The sequence below is a fragment of the Bos indicus x Bos taurus genome, chromosome 18 (assembly GCF_003369695.1).
Source record: "Bos indicus x Bos taurus breed Angus x Brahman F1 hybrid chromosome 18, Bos_hybrid_MaternalHap_v2.0, whole genome shotgun sequence".
Lineage (NCBI taxonomy): Eukaryota > Metazoa > Chordata > Mammalia > Artiodactyla > Bovidae > Bos > Bos indicus x Bos taurus.
In genome coordinates this window covers 22,506,259-22,524,837 of record NC_040093.1, presented here as the reverse complement: position 1 = coordinate 22,524,837, position 18,579 = coordinate 22,506,259, and the positions used below count along the sequence as shown (strand labels likewise).

General features: G+C 43.2%; 1 protein-coding gene across 7 annotated transcripts in view; it reads right to left on the bottom strand.

Moving 5' to 3' along the window:
• The window catches only part of CEP89 (centrosomal protein 89), an 85,068-nt gene that overhangs the window by 26,924 nt on the left and 39,565 nt on the right, over positions 1-18,579 (bottom strand). For all 7 annotated transcript variants that reach the window (XM_027516004.1, XM_027516003.1, XM_027516000.1 and 4 more), the window contains 5 exons: positions 10,743-10,793; positions 10,490-10,573; positions 8,213-8,316; positions 6,094-6,209; positions 3,786-3,966 (listed from right to left, as the gene is read on the bottom strand). In XM_027516004.1, coding sequence (XP_027371805.1) covers positions 3,786-3,966; positions 6,094-6,209; positions 8,213-8,316; positions 10,490-10,573; positions 10,743-10,793 — 536 coding nt within the window. The remainder of the gene's footprint in view (positions 1-3,785; positions 3,967-6,093; positions 6,210-8,212; positions 8,317-10,489; positions 10,574-10,742; positions 10,794-18,579) is intronic.

Sequence of the window (18,579 nt, the reverse complement as noted above, 5' to 3'; positions counted from 1 at the left end):
AGAGAGGACAGACGGCTGGTTACTTCCGGTCTACCTGACCTGGGGATGTAGCCCCGAGGGCCCCAGCTTACTGTTCCCTTGTGGATGACAGATGTGTCTCGTCCAGAGTCTTTCTCATTCATATGCTGGGTTCTGTGGGTCCTTTCAATCAAGGGCTTCAGAGATCTGGAGATGCCTTTCAACTATGAATATCTCCCTTTCCATTTTCTTTCATCTCTTTGAGATTCCTGATGATCTGAGGCTGGGCCCCTTAGATAGGTCTTCCATCTATTACTTTATCTCTCCATTCCCAACTGTTTGTTTCCTGATGTTCTGAGTGAATCCACAAATTTATCTTTCAGTCCTTCTACTGATTTTTTTTTAAAAAATTCTGGTAATCATTAAAAATTTTTCTTATTTAATGATTACACTTTTTTGCCATGGCATTTTATCCTTTTAAACTCTCCTTGGGAGTTTCTTGGTGGCCTAGTGGTTGGGATTCTGGGCTTTCACTGCTGTGGCCCAAGTTCAATCCCTGGTCTGGGAACTAAGATCCCACAAGCTGCACAATGCAGCCAAAAAACTCCTTAGTTTTCTGCATTATCTAAGTTCCCTTTGCTGTGAGTCTCTCTGCTTATCTAGGTCTCTCTCCACTGTAATTTCTTCCCCTTATAACCAATGCTTCAACATGCCTAATAGTCTGTTCTTATTTTAGGATGAAAAAGTGAGTATTTGGTATGTATTATATAAGGAGATTGTCCTTCTGGTGCCTCCCTGAGCAGGCATATTACTCACTGACTGCTGGCCAGGGCTCTGTCTCTGTAGGTGGGTTATGTGAATAGTCAGCTTCACTTTAGGATACAGGGCCCCTTTGTCCTTTAAAAGACTTGCCTTTTACAGACACCACTAGTCATTGCAAACCTCAGCTCTCCCCAGAGGAGTCTGCTAAATTTCTTTAGCCAGGTGGGTTGACATCTGATATCTCATCACCCCTGCTGAGTAGGCTCAAGCTTTCTAAGTGACAATAAAAGCACAGAGTAATCTAAGCTTCAGGGTGTAACCAGCTGTCCAACTCTGAGTCAACAGGATAGCTCACTAGGAAAATAAGCTTCTCCTGTTCCCTATGTCACGGTTCCTTCCAGGCACGGCTGCCAACAGGTAGAACAAGCAAGACAATGTGGGCAAGTCACTTCAGGTTTATGGACTGCACTGCCTTCAGCAGGATAGGAGAACGACACCCAGGCACCTGACCTAGAAGCTCACCAGGCACAGGTTCAACTTCACCCTTTTCTATAAAAATTAAAATCTTTTCTTCATGATCTCACCTTTGTCTTAGGTGTAACCTTTCCCAACTTCTCCTCAGACCCAGCCTCGCTGTAGGAGCTAGTTCGACAGCTGCTCTGCTGCTAATTAATAATTCCTCTTTCATCTGTGGTCTGGAAAGGGTACCCCTAACTGAGGCAACCAGAGGACACAAGCCCTGAAGCCTCAGAGGCTTCCGTGAATTCACATCTTCTGTCTCTGATGAGTCCATGCCCCTTTTCCTATGTTAGATTCCCTCTCCAATCAAACACCAACCCTTCCAATCGTGCCAAAAGGCTAACCCCTCCCCACCTCCACCTCCTCTATCCCCTGTCCCACCTGTCAAGTTGGAGCCCAAGGCCTCTCAGCAAAAAGCTTTCCCTCCTGTAGCATAAAGGCCTGACAGCCAGCTTTCCTGACTGGAAAGTCCTATGAATTAGAACACTTGGAAAATAGAACACACACACAAATTTACTTTACTCATTATGATGGTTAGTTTTATGTGTCAATTTGCTAGTCTATGGTGCCCAGCTGTTTGGTCAAATACTAGTTAAATGTTACTGTGAAGGTATTCTGTAGATGTGACTAACATCTCAATCAGTTGACTCTTAAGTAAGGGAGATTACCTAATACCATTAGCTGAAGATCTTGTGAGTAAAAACTTCAGTTCAGTTCAGTCGCTGAGTCGTGTCCGACTCTGCGACCCCATGAATTTCAGCACGCCAGGCCTCCCAAACTCACATCCAGCGAGTCGGTGATGCCATCCAGCCATCTCATCCTCTGTCGTCCCCCTCTCCTCCTGCCCCCAATCCCTCCCAGCATCAGAGTCTTTTCCAATGAGTCAACTCTTCGTATGAAGTGGCCAAAGTACTGGAGTTTCAGCTTCAGTATCAGTCCTTCCAGTGAACACCCAGGACTGATCTCCTTTAGGATGGACTGGCTGGATCTCCTTGCAGTCCAAGGGACACTCAAGAGTCTTCTCCAACACCACAGTTCAAAAGCATCAATTCTTCCGCCTTCAGCTTTCTTCACAGTCCAACTCTCACATCCATACATGACCAATGGAAAAACCATAGCCTTGACTAGACAGACCTTTGTTGGCAAAGTAATGTCTCTGCTTTTCAATATGCTGTCTAGGTTGGTCATAACTTTCCTTCCAAGAAGTAAGCATCTTTTAATTTCATGGCTGCAGTCACCATCTGCAGTGATTCTGGTAAAGTAGTAAAAACTTAGGCTTCCCAAAAAGAATTCTGCCTCAAGACACAGTTTCAGTTTCCAGTCTGAGTTTCCAGCCAGCTGGCCTGCACTATGGAGTCTGGATTTGCTAGCCCCCACAACTGTATGAGCCAATTCCTTAAAATAAGTCTCTCTTTCTCTCTCCAAATATATATATACACACACACATACATATCTTATATATATCCCATTGGTTGTTTCTTTGGAGAACCCGTAATTTCACCTGCTAAAGATAACTGCTATTGTTATTTTTCCATCCTTTCATTTCATTTTCTATGTATTTATGGTATATAAGTAATTTTACACACATATATGTAATTATAGACAGACAGACATATATACATGTGGAAGTGATCAACTCATCCTATTCATCTCCGTTAACATGAAGATTTTCACATCCTGGAAAAACCCCTCAGGTCCAAGACAAACTGGGATGGCTGGCCAGCTTAATCACACACACACATGACACACATCTCTTTTCTTTTTAAATAAAATTGTAATCATTCTGTGTGTATTATTATGTAACCTAATCTCTTCACTTACAAATATATTGTGGCTATCTTCCAATGTCAAAAACATTCTTTTGTGACATGTTTAATGGCTGCACCGTATTTCATTTTATGGGTCTATCCTTTCATTTCAGCAATTCCTCATTAGTGGATGTCTAGATTTCCAGTTATATTAAATTATCTTTGGTTCTAAAAACAAGAGGGGTTTCCCTGGTGGTCTAGTGGTTAAGAATCTGTCTGCCAATGCAGGGGACACGGGTTTGCTCCCTGGTCTGGGAAGATCCCACATGCCATGGAGCAACTAAGCCCGTGAGCTACAACTACTGAGCTTGAGCACTCTAGAGCCTGTGCTCCACGTGAGAAACCACCGCAGTGAGAAGCCTACGCACTGCAGTGAAGAGTAGCCCCCACTCACCACAACTAGAGAAAGCCTGGCAGCAACAAAGACCCAGAGCAGCCAAAAATAAATAAATCTTAAAAAAAAAAAAAAAGAAAGAGAGAGGTTGGAACTGTAGGGGGGGGGAAATACATACAAATATATATACACATACATACATATATATATACACACACAAAGTGCAGACTGCAGCCCCCAAGGATGGCCAGGTTCCACTTTAATAAAACATTTACCATTCTCAGTCTTGGACACCACGGCTGGTACAGCTAAATGACACAGAAAAAGATGGAGTACTCTCTCTCCACCTGCCTGTAACATATGCACAGTGATGCTTAATACTTCAAAAGATATTAAATCCTTACCTTTTAAATTCATTCACAATTGAAGTGTGAACTTCCATTGCAACTTTGCTGTCCAACTGTATCTGTAGTTCTTGGCATTCTGTACGTAAAATTGCTAATTGCTCCTTACTTTCAGTTAGCTCCTTTTCTTGGCTCTGTGTTTTAGTCTCTAGAAGCATCAGCTGTTTAGTCAGTTTAGAAACTGAAACACAAAAGAGATGGATAAAGACTTGGTACAAAAAAAAAAAAAAAGACTTGGTACAAAAGACTTAATAAAGCATGATTACAGATTACTAATACCAGTGACAGCTCTCAAAAACTTATCTTTAAAAAATCTACTGGAGACCTAGAAATTAATATCAAGTCTTTGTTCATAGAAATTATGGTCCCTATATTAAGTAACCACTAAATATACCCTTATGGCAGAAAGTGAAGAGGAACTAAAAAGCCTCTTAATGAAGGTGAAAGTGGAGAGTGAAAAAGCTGGCTTAAAGCTCAGCATTCAGAAAACGAAGATCATGGCATCTGGTCCCATCACTTCATGGGAAATAGATGGGGAAACAGTGGAAACAGTGTCAGACTTTATTTTTCTGGGCTCCAAAATCACTGCAGATGGTGACTGCAGCCATGAAATTAAAAGACGCTTACTCCTTAGAAGAAAAGTTATGACCAACCTAGATAGCATATTCAAAAGTAGAGACATTACTTTGCCAACAAAGGTCTGTCTAATCAAGGCTATAGTTTTTCCAGTAGTCATGTATGGATGTGAGAGTTGGACTGTGAAGAAATCTGATTGCTGAAGAATTGATGCTTTTGAACTGTGGTGTTGGAGAAGACTCTTGAGAGTCCCTTAAACTGCAAGGAGATCCAATCAGTCCATTCTGAAGGAGATCAGCCCTGGGTGTTCTTTGGAAGGATTGATGCTAAAGCTGAAACTCCAGTACTTTGGCCACCTCATGCGAAGAGTTGACTCATTGGAAAAGACCTTGATGCTGGGAGGGATTGGGGGCAGGAGGAGAAGGGGACGACAGAGGATGAGATGGCTGGATGGCATCACTGACTCGATGGATGTGAGTCTGAGTGAACTCTGGGAGTTGGTGATGGACAGGGAGGCCTGGCGTGCTGCGATCCATGGGGTTGCAAAGGTCAGACACAACTGAGTGACTGAACTGAACTGAACTGAACTATACACTTTCTTACTGGAGATCAATATATTGATATTATTGTTAAATACAGAATACTTAACAGGACATGATTCCAGGCTTCAAGGCCCTTACCTTTCAAAGACTGAAGCCTTAAGTCACACACAGATGTGCAAACATACAGCATGATGTTGACCCTAAAACTGCAAGATTTTTAAGGACATTTTTAGTATTACCCAACTAAGGACAGATTTGTTTTTCTTCCCTTTCCTCATTAATTTTTTTTGTTTACTGTCCTATATTTAAAGTAAATCATAAATATTTTCATCCTAAGTGACATGGAAGCATGTGATATTAAGATGTGCCCTGGACATCTGAAGCTAGTACTTAGAGAAGTAGAACTTAGCCTCCTGGGACAGGGTGGGACACATGGGGAGAGGAGGAAAGGATCTGACGGAGATTTAATCTACAGCAGCACCTGCGACACTGCAGGAAGGCTGAGAGCACAGAGAAACTGTTTAGAGAGCCAATGCTATGCTATGCTAAGTCACTTCAGTCGTGTCCGACTCTGTGTGACCCCATAGACAGCAGCCCATCAGGGTCCCCTGTCCCTGGGATTCTCCAGGCAAGAACACTGGAGTGGGTTGCCATTTCCTTCTCCAATGCATCAAAGTGAAAAGTGAAAGTGAATTCGCTCAGTCGTGTATGACTCCTAGCGACCCCATGGACTGCAGCCTACCAGGCTCCTCCATCCATGGGATTTTCCAAGCAAGAGTACTGGAATGGGGTGCCATTGCCTTCTCCAGAGAGCCAATGGTTCCTACTTATTTACTCATTCAACAGATTCTGGGGGATAGACCCATAGGTTCTTTCAAATATCCATCTCACATGATTTTTCCTGCTTATGTTACACACTGTTCCCCCCAAACCCAGTTTTGCTGACTCTAAAGTTGTTATCTATAACTGATTTACAAAAGACAGAATAATTACAGAGTCCTGAGAAAGCGGTCACTGCATCATGGGTGATGACTGGATATGCTGTAACAACTGCATTTCAGTAAAAAAGAATATATTCTAAAAAACATGACTTCCCACCATTTTCAAGTGGGGGAGGGGGGAATGCCATTGGAAAATGACACAATGACAATGTCACAGCATCAGCACCGCTTATGGGAAAGACTGCTCACCTTCCTGGAGACGCTCCCGGTGGGTGTCCTTGGCTTTTCTTTGCTGAATCTCCAACTGCTCTATCAACAACTTGTTTTCTTCTAAAACCAGTTCTGCTTGAGTCTGAAGCTGCCGCCTACAATTGATTTACAAAATTAAATACTGCCATTCAGGTGCACCGTGCTTATAGACACACTCCTGATTCTAAAAGAAAGCAACTGCTATGCTGTTGGTAATGAATATCTGGACATGTTATAATATTAAACATGTTATTAAAACAGCAAGTTTTTAATTTCCATCAAATTGGGGGATAAGACAGACAGAAGCTTGATATTAAACTGCTTTGGTAACTTCTTGTTTTGTTTTAAAAACAATTGTATTTCTTTATCTTCGGTTGTGCTGGGTCTTCATTGTCATGCAGGCTTTTCCCTAGTTGCAGTAAGCAGAGTGCAGGGGACAGGGAGCAGCCGCCAAGGAGGGCAGACGAGGGCATGACTGGGAGGGGGTTTGGGGGTGGCAGGAGCTCTGCCTACAGAGTGCTCCCAAGCCCTGGGAGCCATCCCCAAACTCTCACAGGAAGACAGTGAATTCAGAGTATTGGGTGGGGGCTGGCCACAGGCCCTGCTCAGACCTAACAGCACCTACTCACATCCACCCTGTGGCACAGGCCACCACCCCAGAGCAGGATGCAGATTTCAAACTCTTATGGACAGGACTGGGGAACACAGTGGGCATGCGGATTTCCAAGTGCAGCCTTTATTTATTTATATATTTATATTTTAAGAAGTAAACAGGTCTGACTTGAAGCCATATAGAAGGTTGGAGAAAGAATCTGAGGGTTCTTGTGAGACTCCTGGAAGCAGCCCAACAGACCTGCTTTCCAGGGCACTAGTCAAGGAGGGTTCGAGGGGAGACATGCTAGGAGCCTGGAACCCTGAAAGAAAAAATCCAAGTTCACCAGCGGAAGTCACAATACACCAGGCAGGATCCAGTAGCCGTTCAACCGGTCCCAGTTGACACGGCAGTGACCATAAAAAGAGGGAGAACCCACCTAAAGATAAGAATGCTGTTGACTGGACTCCAAATTTCTAGCCATCACATATAGAAAATATCTAATTTTTTTTAGGGATGTTAAGACATTAAAAAAAAAAAAATGCTAAATATAACATACCTACCCAAGGCAAAAAAGATCTATCTGAATAGTTTCTGCTTGCTGGGTCCTGCGTGGGTATTGCCTTTAGACATCTGAAGACATTTACTTTCTTAGATGTGCTGACGAGGCATTTGTTGCTGTGCTCGATGAACAGCACCTGGCCCTGCCCTGAGACGCTCACAAAGGAGGAGACACACAGGGAGGCACAGTGTGGCAGGTCCCAGGACAGTGTGCATTTAGGGAGAGTGCCTTCAGAGAGAGCTACCTATCAGCACCATTCGAGCAGGGCCCCGACGAGCGAGCAGGAGCGCGGAAGGGGCTGTTCTGGTGTGGGGAGGGGAGAAAGCCAGCAACGGGACAGCAGCTGTCAAGGTATGGAAGGCGCAGGCCAGGTGGGATCCGGGAGTGCAAGGCCCCATCCTAGACTGTCTGTCCTAAAGCCCTGCAAGCCATCAGAGAGGTCTAAGGAAGGACCTGACTCAGGAGTTTGGGGACGGGAAAAGTACCCTAGAAAAGTACAACCTCATGGTCCAGGGGCTAAGACTCCACGCTCCCAAAGCAGGGGGTGTGGGTTCAATTCCTGGTTAGGGAACTAGATCCCGCATGCCATAACTACAGTTTGCATGCCATAACTAAAGACCCCACATGGCCCAATGAAGACTGAAGATCCCATGTCCTCCAGCTAACAACTGGTGCAGCTGAATTATAAAAAATTAAAAGACACAACCTCAGAGGATAAAAATGTGGACAGCCAACATTTTCCAGGTTTAACAACCTACTCAGAATTCTGAAAGTAATCTTTAAAATACAAGTTTAGAATAATTTACTAGGTTTTCAGCTGTACCTTATTAATTTCTGAGAAATTAAATGTTTTAGTTAAAATATGTAAGTTAAAATTTACATATGTATTTGACAACTTAATAAACTTTATTCCTATCATCGTTTCTTCTTTTAATTAGCAAAATACCAGAAACAACACCACATGCCATTCTTCATTGGTGACGGGACTACTCTTATTCAGCTCTTGATGCAGTTTCTCGTTTTCTTTTACCACTTCTTGGGCTCGAATTCTAAACACTCTCATTTCCTCCTGAAACAAAATTTAAATAAACTGTAACATACACATAGGTACGTCTTTGCTCTAATGCTATTGCTCTAGCTAAAATCAAATGTTAATATAACTTATAAGCAAAGTCTCAGGTACCAGCAGCCTTAAACTCTGTACCAGCACCAACCCAGTCTAGTGAGAAAACACAAGAGAAAGCTACTATGACACAGAGCAAAGCACCTCAGGTTTTAAATACTCAGTCCTTAATTTTGATAAACTTTTTCTGTGCTGCAAATATGCAAAAAGATAAAAAAAGGGGGACAAAAAGGCAACAGATGTCTATAAATATTATAATTTTTTCTTTAAAGACTGCAGGATAAATTGGAGCTTTTTAGGTAAAAATAAGAACTGTTCATCGTAACTAAAGCCCATTTTGGTGCGGAAGGCCTTAATTAGCGTGGCAGGAAGGAGTCACCTAACTTTGTTCCTTGACACTGATGAGAGCGCCTCCCTTCCTTAAAGCCACCAGTCAGCCAGCTTCAGTGCCCACCGGCTGCCACGTCAGGACTGCTGCTCGGTCCGTGTTCGACCCCACGGTCTGTCTGTGGCACTCGTACTGGGTGGCCTCCATCCAGGCTTTTCTTGGCTGGCCTTGGCCAGCTTCGGTATCTTGGGCTGTCTTCTGGTGAGAATCTTAGGTGTCAGTACTTATCCTGGGACGCTTTTAAGTATTCTTCTCTCAGCGAGCAGACATTTATGCTTATAAAAAGCAGTAATGCCAAGCAACTTTTCTTTCTCTCGCCTCTCTGCCCAGATGCACTCCCCACTTACTGCCAGTCCACTGGCCCTTTGTCAGAACACGGATGGGGCAAGCTGCAGCCGGCAGGCCAGGGGCCTATTCTGCAAATAGAGCTTTACTGGAACACAGTCATGCCATTTGTTCACACCTGGTCTGTGGCTACCTTCATGATACAGCAGCAGAGCTGAGTGGCTGCAAACAAACTCCAAGGACCCCCAAAGCCTAAAACAGTTACTTAATAGACGTCTGCAGAAAATGTCCCCTGAACCCTGTTTTAGAAGGAGCGCTAAATAAGTACTTTTATTATGTGGATTGATATTTAACCAGTCAGGTTCAGTCTCTCAGTTGTGTCCGACTCTTTGCGACCCGACGAACCGCAGCACAGCAGGCCTCCCAATTAGCATAAGATTAATCCACCCTCTTAAAAAATTAAATGTCCAGTAGAAAATCCAGGAGGAAAGGTTCCAAATGGCATTACATGGGTCATGTGTATGGGAGAGCAGAACAAAAACAGGCTGAGTGATGCTTTTTTTTTTAAGTTGTTTACTTTATTTTTTTGGCCAAGCTGCGCAGCATGTGGGATCTTCCCATGACACCAGGAATGGAAACTATGCCTCCTACAGAGGAAGTGCAGACCAGTAGGGAAGTCTCAGAGCTAGATGACTCTTAGACCCTTCCAGCCAAGGAGCCCCGAAAAACCAACTCTTTCCTCCCTGGATCCCTTCAACTCCAGAGATACCTTTGGCCACTTAAATAGGGAACACAGAGGTAACATGGCACGGCAAGGCATGGCACGTGTCTACAACACCAGTACAGCCTAGGTTTCCTGTACAGTTAGAATGGCTCCTCTGCTCCAGGAGCCATTCCCATGAAAGAGAGCAAGCAAGGCAGAAATGAATAAAAACCTCACTTCCCCACTGCTATCAGCAGCTCGGTAATTGGACTTCCTGGGGTTGGCTCTTTATGGAATTAAGGAACATTAAGGTCTCCTACCTTCCCACGTCTGCCCAAACGTCCCTTTTACCAGTGCTGTTTGCAGCTGCACAGGACCAGAGAAGGAGCACCTCTCATGGCTGCCTTCTCTGCATCCCAGGATCCCAGTCCATGCTGGGCTGCCTGTCTGGGAGGCTACGGCTTCCAATGCAGTGGCTCTCCGTCCCTGCAGACCCTCCCATCAATCCGACCCAGCCCTCCTGCTCTGGCTGCCACTCCTCCTGCCTCCCCGCTCCCGTCCCTCCCTCTTCCTTCTCCCCACCCCAACTCTGCTCCACTCCCTCCTTCTTTCTTTCCTTCCTGTAACAAACACTTGAGTACCTGCCAGGAGGTGGGTATACCTGTCTTCAAAATGTTGCCTCCAGGTTTGAATTGGTCTTCTCTTTTACAAACCTTGTCCTTCCGAGATGTTTGCCAACCTACCTGAAGGCTGGCAATGAGCTCATCCTTCTCTTTCATCCTGTCTTCGTAGGCCAGCAACAAGGGGGACAGGTATTTAATATCCACCTGAACATAATCGAATAAAGAAGGTTAATACCTTTCTTACAACTCAACACAACCGGCAGGTCTTTAAAAAGGAAAGAAAATTGGTTCGGTTTAATTCAGAATGATTTGTAACAGCTATTCAAACACAATCCAGAAAATATGGGCCTGAAATTAAATAACTTTCACTTACCAACCAGGGTGGTGTAGGGCCCTTTGATGGTAGGCCTTCGATATTTAAACTCTAAGGATAAAACAGAGAGTGAAGACAAATTAAATTACTGAAGCCCAGGCACTCTGGAGCCTCTGCCATACAACTACTGAGCCCGTGCCACAAGTGAAGTCCGTGCCATAACAAAAGATGCTACATGCCACAATGAACACTCAACATGGCCAAATAAACAAACAAGTAATAAAGAAGAAAGCAAGGTGATCATAAGGCTCATCTAGTATCTTCATTCTCCCCACGATCACAGTGCAGCCTGCTGTCTGGTGTCTGTAAACAGCTGTATTATGTATCCTGTTTGGTTTTCTAGTTGTTTACAGTAAGAGGCCAAACCTGATATGAGTAGTTCCATCAGGGCTAGAAGCAATGGCCCTGATGGAATAACTCCTTATTCAACAAAAACTTTCTAATGTGTTTATCATCTCATGATTCATTCAGCAAACACTGCAAGTTCACTAAGTCATTATGGACATTACCGCACAATTGTCGTTTTTAAGGACTTTATGGTTCAACTCAGAGACAGGTCTTCTCACACAGGTTAACATCACACACAAATGTAGTACAGGTAGAATGCGCCTTAAAAGGGACACAAACAGAAGTCTGCAGTGGTTGGAGAGCGAGATCAGCCCCGCTGGAGGGGTCAGGGGAGACTGTCATGGAGAGTGCGGCAGCTGCACAGGGCACAGTGGTGTGCACACGTGGCGGGGGGCAGGGGCCAGCGACCAGTCACCGGGCCTGCCTGCTCACAGCCTTTTGAAAGAGAACTGGCTCACTCTAGGGAGCCTGTTTTGGATCACAGGACTCCAGGAGCTATCATATTTTTGTTTAAAAAAGGTTAACATTATGTTAAGTGAAAGAAGTTAGTCACAAAAGACCACCTATTAAACAAGTCCATTTAATTTTTTTATATATATTATCCTGTATTTATTTATTTACTTTTGGTCACATCATACAGCATGCAGGATCTTACTTCCCCAACCAGGGATCTAACCCATGCCCCCCATGCAATGGGACAGCTAAGTCAACCACTGGATCACCAGGGAAGTCCCTGTATGACTCTGTTTATACAAAGTATTCAGAACAGGCAAATCCACAGAGACAGGAGGTAGATTAGTGGTTGCCAGGGCCAATGTGGGAGGTGGGAAGAAACAGGGAGGGACTGCTAGCAGCTGTGAGAGTTCTTGTTACGAAGAAAACATTCTGAAATTGTGGTAAAGGTGGAACTGTTCTGTGAATACACTACAAAGAAAGTCACTGAACTGTATACTTAAAATGGGTGAATTATATCTCAAAGCCATCGGTCGGGAGCCGCGTCAGGCATTACTGACAAAATGGGGGCGGGGGGGGGGGGGGCACGGCCCCAACCCCCTCTCTTTGTCCCACAGGCACGGACCCGGGATGAAGGAGTTAGGCCTTGTGATTCTGACTTTTTTTTCCTCTCCTCGGCTGAGTTGACTGAAAAGGAATATTAAGGTGCTTATTGTTCTTGAGACGAGCATGAGAAGGCACAAAGCCTTCTACAGCTGTGCTCAGAGAATAATTCATAAAGTTAATCACTGACATTTGTTTAAGGACTTTTACAAAAGAGTGTTCCAGGATGAGCACGTAGGCCGCAGCTTGAGGCCATGGGAGGGATTGCTATCTGAAACCTATTTGTGAGGAAAATGTTTATGGCAAAGGAGTTTACTGAATTTAGGTCTTAAAAATAATTAAAATAACTAGAAGTTAAAGATTTAAGGAATGTTGTAATGTTAGCATATTTTACTATAGCTTATAGAGGTTAGGAATTTTAGACACTAATAGCTAGAAGCCATTTTAAGAAATAGTGAGCTCAGGATGTTAGGGGAAACAGGATTTAGAAAGATAAGAAATAAACTGAGGAATGTAGCATGAGTTACAATGTAATCACAACTATAGGACACATAAGAGGAAGTAGATAATAGATGGTAAAGCTGATTCTGAGAGAATCGCTGAAGCAGGAACTCTGAAGGGCAACAATGATTTATGAAGATAATAAATCTGGGTGAGGGGGAACTGAAAATGTCAAACATCTGACATAATGCTTTCATAAAAGTATAAAAGAAAATCTTAAACTTGAAATAAATGCGCAGTCCAAGAAAATTGAGAGGCTGCGTCGTTACTTGCCGACACCGTCCCTCCCTTCAGGTTGAAACCCTGGCTGCTGGAGCTGGACTCTGGCAGCCATTATTTAAAACATTTAAACCTAAAGTCCTACTTCAAACAGAAAGGAAACAGCCCATAAAGGTGCCCTCAACTCCCAGGAGTCACATGGGAACTCTGTGCGTACCAGGCTCCCCGCCTCACCACCGACCCCCAGTGGGGCTGGACAGCAGTACAGCCCAACGACCCCACCCCACCACCAGCCCCCACACGTCCCTCACACACACGAGACTCCAAGGTCCAGACCTGAGCAAATGGCTCCTCCCGCCATTCCCCACAGCCTCTGCCACAGTGGCATGCTGAGTGGGTGTCGAATTTTGCGATCCTTCTAAGGTAAAACCTAGTCTGCTTTCTTCTCTGATTACACACCCATCACTGTACATATTTACCATTTATTGCTGGGGGGTGGGGGAGAGGAAACACAGACTTTACTCTCTTGGCAAGCTTCAATTATAAAATACAGTATTATTAATTATAGTCACCATGTTATATTGGGTTGGCCAAAAAGTGTGTTCTGGTTTCTCTGCATCGATGTTACGGGAAAACTTGAACGCTCTTTTTAGCCAACCCAGTATATACACTAGATTCTCAGATCTTATCCACCTTATAACTGAAAGTTTGTACCCTGTCACTTGCCTCTCCCTATTTCCCCAGCCCTCAGCTCATGGCATTCATCATCCTACTCTCAGTTTCTATGAGTTCAACTTTTTTTTTTTTTAATTCCACATATTAAGTGACACCAAGCAGTTTGTCCATCTTTATCTGGCTTATTTCTCTTAGAATAATACCCTCTGTGTTCATCCATATTGTTGCAAGTGACCGAACTGCCTTGTTCTTTAAGGTTGAATAACATATACATGCATATGTGTATGTATCAAGTCTGCGTGCATGCTCAGCTGTGTCCGACTCTTTGTGGCCCCATGGACTGTAGCCCACCAGGCTCCTCTGTCCATGGAATTTTCCAGGCAAGAATACTGGAGTGGGCTGCCATTTCCTTCTCCAGGGGATCTTCTCAACCCTGAGATCGAACCCGGGTTCTCTTGTGTCTCCTGCATTGGCAGGCAGATTCTTTACCACTGAGCTACCTGGGAAATACGTGTGTGTGTGTGTGTGTGTGTGTGTGTGTGTGTGTGTGTATAAACATATGACATGCACCACATTTTCTTTCTCCAATCATCCTGACGTTGCTTTGAGACCTTGGCTGTCATAAATAATGCTGCAATGAACATGGGAGTATAGATATCTCTTCAAGATTTTGATTTTCTTTCCTTTAGATATATACCCAGAAGCGGGATTTCTGAGTGGTATGATAATTATTTCTTTGGCAACCTCCATTCTGTTTTCCATAGTAGCTACATTCCCTCCAATAGTGAACCAAGGGTCCTTTCTCTCTACACCCTCACCAGAATTTATCTCTTTTTAATAAAACACATGCTAACAGATGTGAGGTGATTATCTCCTTGTGGTTTTAAGTTGCATTTTCCTGATAATTAGTGACGTTGAGCATCTTTTCATATACTTGTTGGCTATTCAAGTCCTTAATTCATTTTGAGTTGATTTTTGCATATGGTGTATGATAGGGGTCCAGTTTCATTCTTTTGCAAGTGGATATTCAGTTTTCCCAACATCATTTACTCAAGAGACTATCCTTTCTCCATAGTATACGCTTGACTCTTTTGCTGACCGTACACACGTTTTGTGCTCTCAGTTCAGTTCAGTCACTCAGTCATGTCCGACTCTTTGCGACCCCATGAATTGCAGCACGCCAGGCCTCCCTGTCCATCACCAACTCCCGGACTTCACTCAGACTCACGTCCATCGAGTCAGTGATGCCATCCAGCCATCTCATCCTCTGTCGTCCCCTTCTCCTCCTGCCCCCAATCCCTCCCAGCATCAAGGTCTTTTCCAATGAGTCAACTCTTCGCATGAGGTGGCCAAAGTACTGGAGTTTCAGCTTTAGCATCATTCCTTCCAAAGAAAGCCCAGGGCTGATCTCCTTCAGAATGGACCAGTTGGATCTCCTTGCAGTCTAAGGGACTCTCAAGAGTCTTCTCCAACACCACAGTTCAAAAGCATCAATTCTTCGGCACTCAGCTTTCTTCACAGTCCAACTCTCACACCCATACATGACCACTGCTTTCACTTCTCTTCTGTTGATCTATGTGTTTGTTTTCATGCTAACAGTATACTACTTTGATTACTTCTTTGTAGTACAGCTTGAAATCAGGAGGTGTGCTATCTCCAGCTTTGTTTTTCTTTCTCAAGACTACTTAATATTTAATTTGAGGTCTTCTGTGGTTCCATACAAATTTTAGGACTGTTTTATCTATTTCTGTGAAAAATGCCATTGGAATTTTGATAGGGATTATACTGATTCTGTAGATCCCTTTGGGTAGTATGGACATGATAATAATAATCTTTCAATCCTTGAGCATAGAATATCTTTTCACTTGTTTGCATCATCTTTGCTTTCTTTCACCAATGTTTCATAGATTTTGGTATACAGATGTTTCATCTCCATAATAAATCTATTCCTAAGTATTTTATTCTTTTTGTTGCTACTATAAATGGGATTTTCTTAATTTCTCTTTCCAATAGTTTATTGTTAGTGTACAGAAACACAATTGATTTTTGCATATTGATTGTGTACCCTGCAAATTTATTGAATTTATTAGTTCTAACAGTTTTTTTGGTGGAGTCGTTAGGGTCTTCTATATATAATTTCATGTCATCAGAAGAGTCTATTTTACTTCTTCCTTTCCAATGTGGATGCCTTTTGTATCTTGCCAAATTGCTCTGGCTTGATTTTTAGTATTACGTTGCATAAATCTCATAAGAGTAGACATCCTTGTGTTGCCCCTTAAGCGTCCAGCTTTTCAACTATGAGTATATATTAGATGGGGGCTTGTCATATAAGGCCTTTATATGTTTAGGTATGTTCCTTCTATACCCAGTTTGCCAAGAGTTTTTATCATGACAATATGCCAAATTTGTCAAATTTTTCTGCCTCTGTTGAGATGATTACAGTTTTCACTCTTACTTCTGTTAATGTGGTATAATATACAGTGCCGGGAGCCGGCATATTGCATATTGAGTGCATACTGCATATTGCATATTGAGTGCAGCACTTTCCATAGCATCATCTTTCAGGATCTGGAATAGCTCAACTAGAATTCTATCACTGCCGGGATCACTGCCGGGAGCCAGCGTGAGGAACTCCACCCATGGCAAAGGTCATGAGGAAGGAGGCTCGGCATACACAAAGGCGGGATCGAGCCTCAGGAGTCCTCCTGGAAATTCTCGAGCATCTACCCCCAAAACCAGAGTCTGCCTACTTTCTGCTTTGTGCTCTCACCTACACCTCTGACTCTACTCGGGGGGGGGGGGGGCGGGGGCTGTCCCCCACTACCTCGCTCTGAACAAAGAGTTAACTTATAGCTCCAGTTAATAAAGTTCCTGGGTGTGATAGTGTTTCAACCTACAAACTCCTTTGGAAGTCTTCTAGCCTGCCTGAATAGGTTTTTCCAGCCACATGTGATTGCTCAGAGCCTCCCAACTGTGAGATGCATGAGATGTTCTCAACTGTCTAAATACAGAGTCCTTTGAGCAGTTGAAAGATTGATTAGAAATTGTATTGGTGAAGGGTTTTTCACTTGTTGGGCCAATGTTTGCTGCTAAGTCTCCATATCCCTTACCTGCTATGTCCCTGGCAGTGTACTGATTAATATAATTGGTGTAAGTAGTAGCTTTAATGTTTGTAACCTTGGACCCTTGAGTTAATTCTTTTCTTGATTGAGCCCACCACACCTTTGCCCTATAGGAATGCAACTTTATCTAATGCTTTTGGAGGGTGGCTCCTGACTTTGGAATAATCATCTTTAGAGAAAAATAAGTTTCTTAAAATGTTAACAGGCCTCCTGGCCAGAAGATGATGTAATTCACCTGAACTTTTGCATATGATAAGTTTGAAAGTCTGGCTTCGATTAGGATCAGGAACTGCTGTCCTTGCATGACTCTACCCCTTCGCCCATTATCCTCTATGCACAACTTAAGGTATAAAAACTACTTTGGAGAATAAAGTGCAGGCCTTGTTCACCGAAACTTGGTCTCTCCATGTTGCGCTCTCTCTCACTCTGGCTGAGTCTCCATCTGGAGCACGGAACCCACCATGCTTACTAATTATGCCTGGGCTTCTAAGATCCGACCGGGGAGGCCTCAGTGTCTCCTTTCCTTCGGGAGAACGGAAGGACGCCTGCGGCCTACGTAAGTGGTGCAAACTTCTTGTCTTGAAGTTTTATTGGTCTCCCGCGTAAACCAAGCTACTCAGCCTCTTTTCTCCACTGAATTTCCTCACTGAGCTATCCTCATTCTATTACTCTTTATATCTTTGATGAATATTTAAATACATAGGTCGCCTACGCCATCTCTCCTTCGAATACCGTGGATCAGCCGGGGCTGGACCCCGGCAATACAGTACTGACTTCCTTGCAGATACTGAACTATCCTTGGATCCCAGGAATAAACAGCACTTGATCATGGTATTCCGTCCTTTCAACATACAGTCATCCCTCAGTATCTGTGAACTGGTTCTAGGGTTGGCTGTGGATACCAACACCTACTCAAGTCCCACAGTGGGCTCTCCACATGCACCGTTCTACATATGCAGATTCAACCCACCATGGATTCTGTAGTACTGAAGGCATTTACTCAAAAAAAGATTTTATCTTAAGTGGACCCATGCAGTTCAAACCCATGTTGTTCAAAGGTCAACTGTACTGCTGAATTCAGTTTGCTAATATTTTGTTGAGGATTTTTGTATGTCCCTGTTCATCAGGAACATTGGCCTACAACTTTCTTGGGAGTGTCCTCGTCTGGCTTTGGCATTAGAGTAAGGCTGGTCTCATAAAATGAGTTCAGAAGTATCTCTTCCTCTTCAGTTTTTTAGAAGAGTTTGAGAAGGGTTGGTGTTAATTCTTGGTATGATTTTTAAAAATCAGCTGATCTTTTCTATTTTTTATTTAAATTACTTCTCTGGTCTTTGTTATTTCCTTCCTTCTATTAACTCTGGGCTTCGTTTGTTCTTTTTCTAATTACTTGAGGTATAAAGTTAGGTTGTTAAGTTGAGGTCTTTCTTGTCTCTTAGTGTAGGTGTTTATTACTCTGGGCTTCTCTCTTAAAACTGCTTTTGCTGTAACCTGTAAATTTTGGTATGTTGTATTTCCATTTTCATTCATCTCAAGATATTTTTTGATTTCTTCTTTGGTTCATTGGTTGATCAGAGTAGCATGTTATTTAATGTCCACATATTTGTTACTTTTCCAGTTTCTTTGATTTCCAGTTTTGTACCACTGTGATCAGAAAAGGTGCCTGATATGATTTCAATCCTCTTAAATTTATTAAGACTTGTTTTGTAAGCCTAATATATGATCTATCCTAGAGAATGCTACATGTATGCCTGGAGAAGAATGTGTATTCTACTGCTTTTGGATGCAATATTCTGTATACACATGTTCTGATGGATCATTTCAGGCCAATGTTTCCTTACTGATTATGTGTCTAGATGATCTATCCATTAATAAATGTGGGATATTCAAGTTCCCTACTATTATTATATGACTCTGTC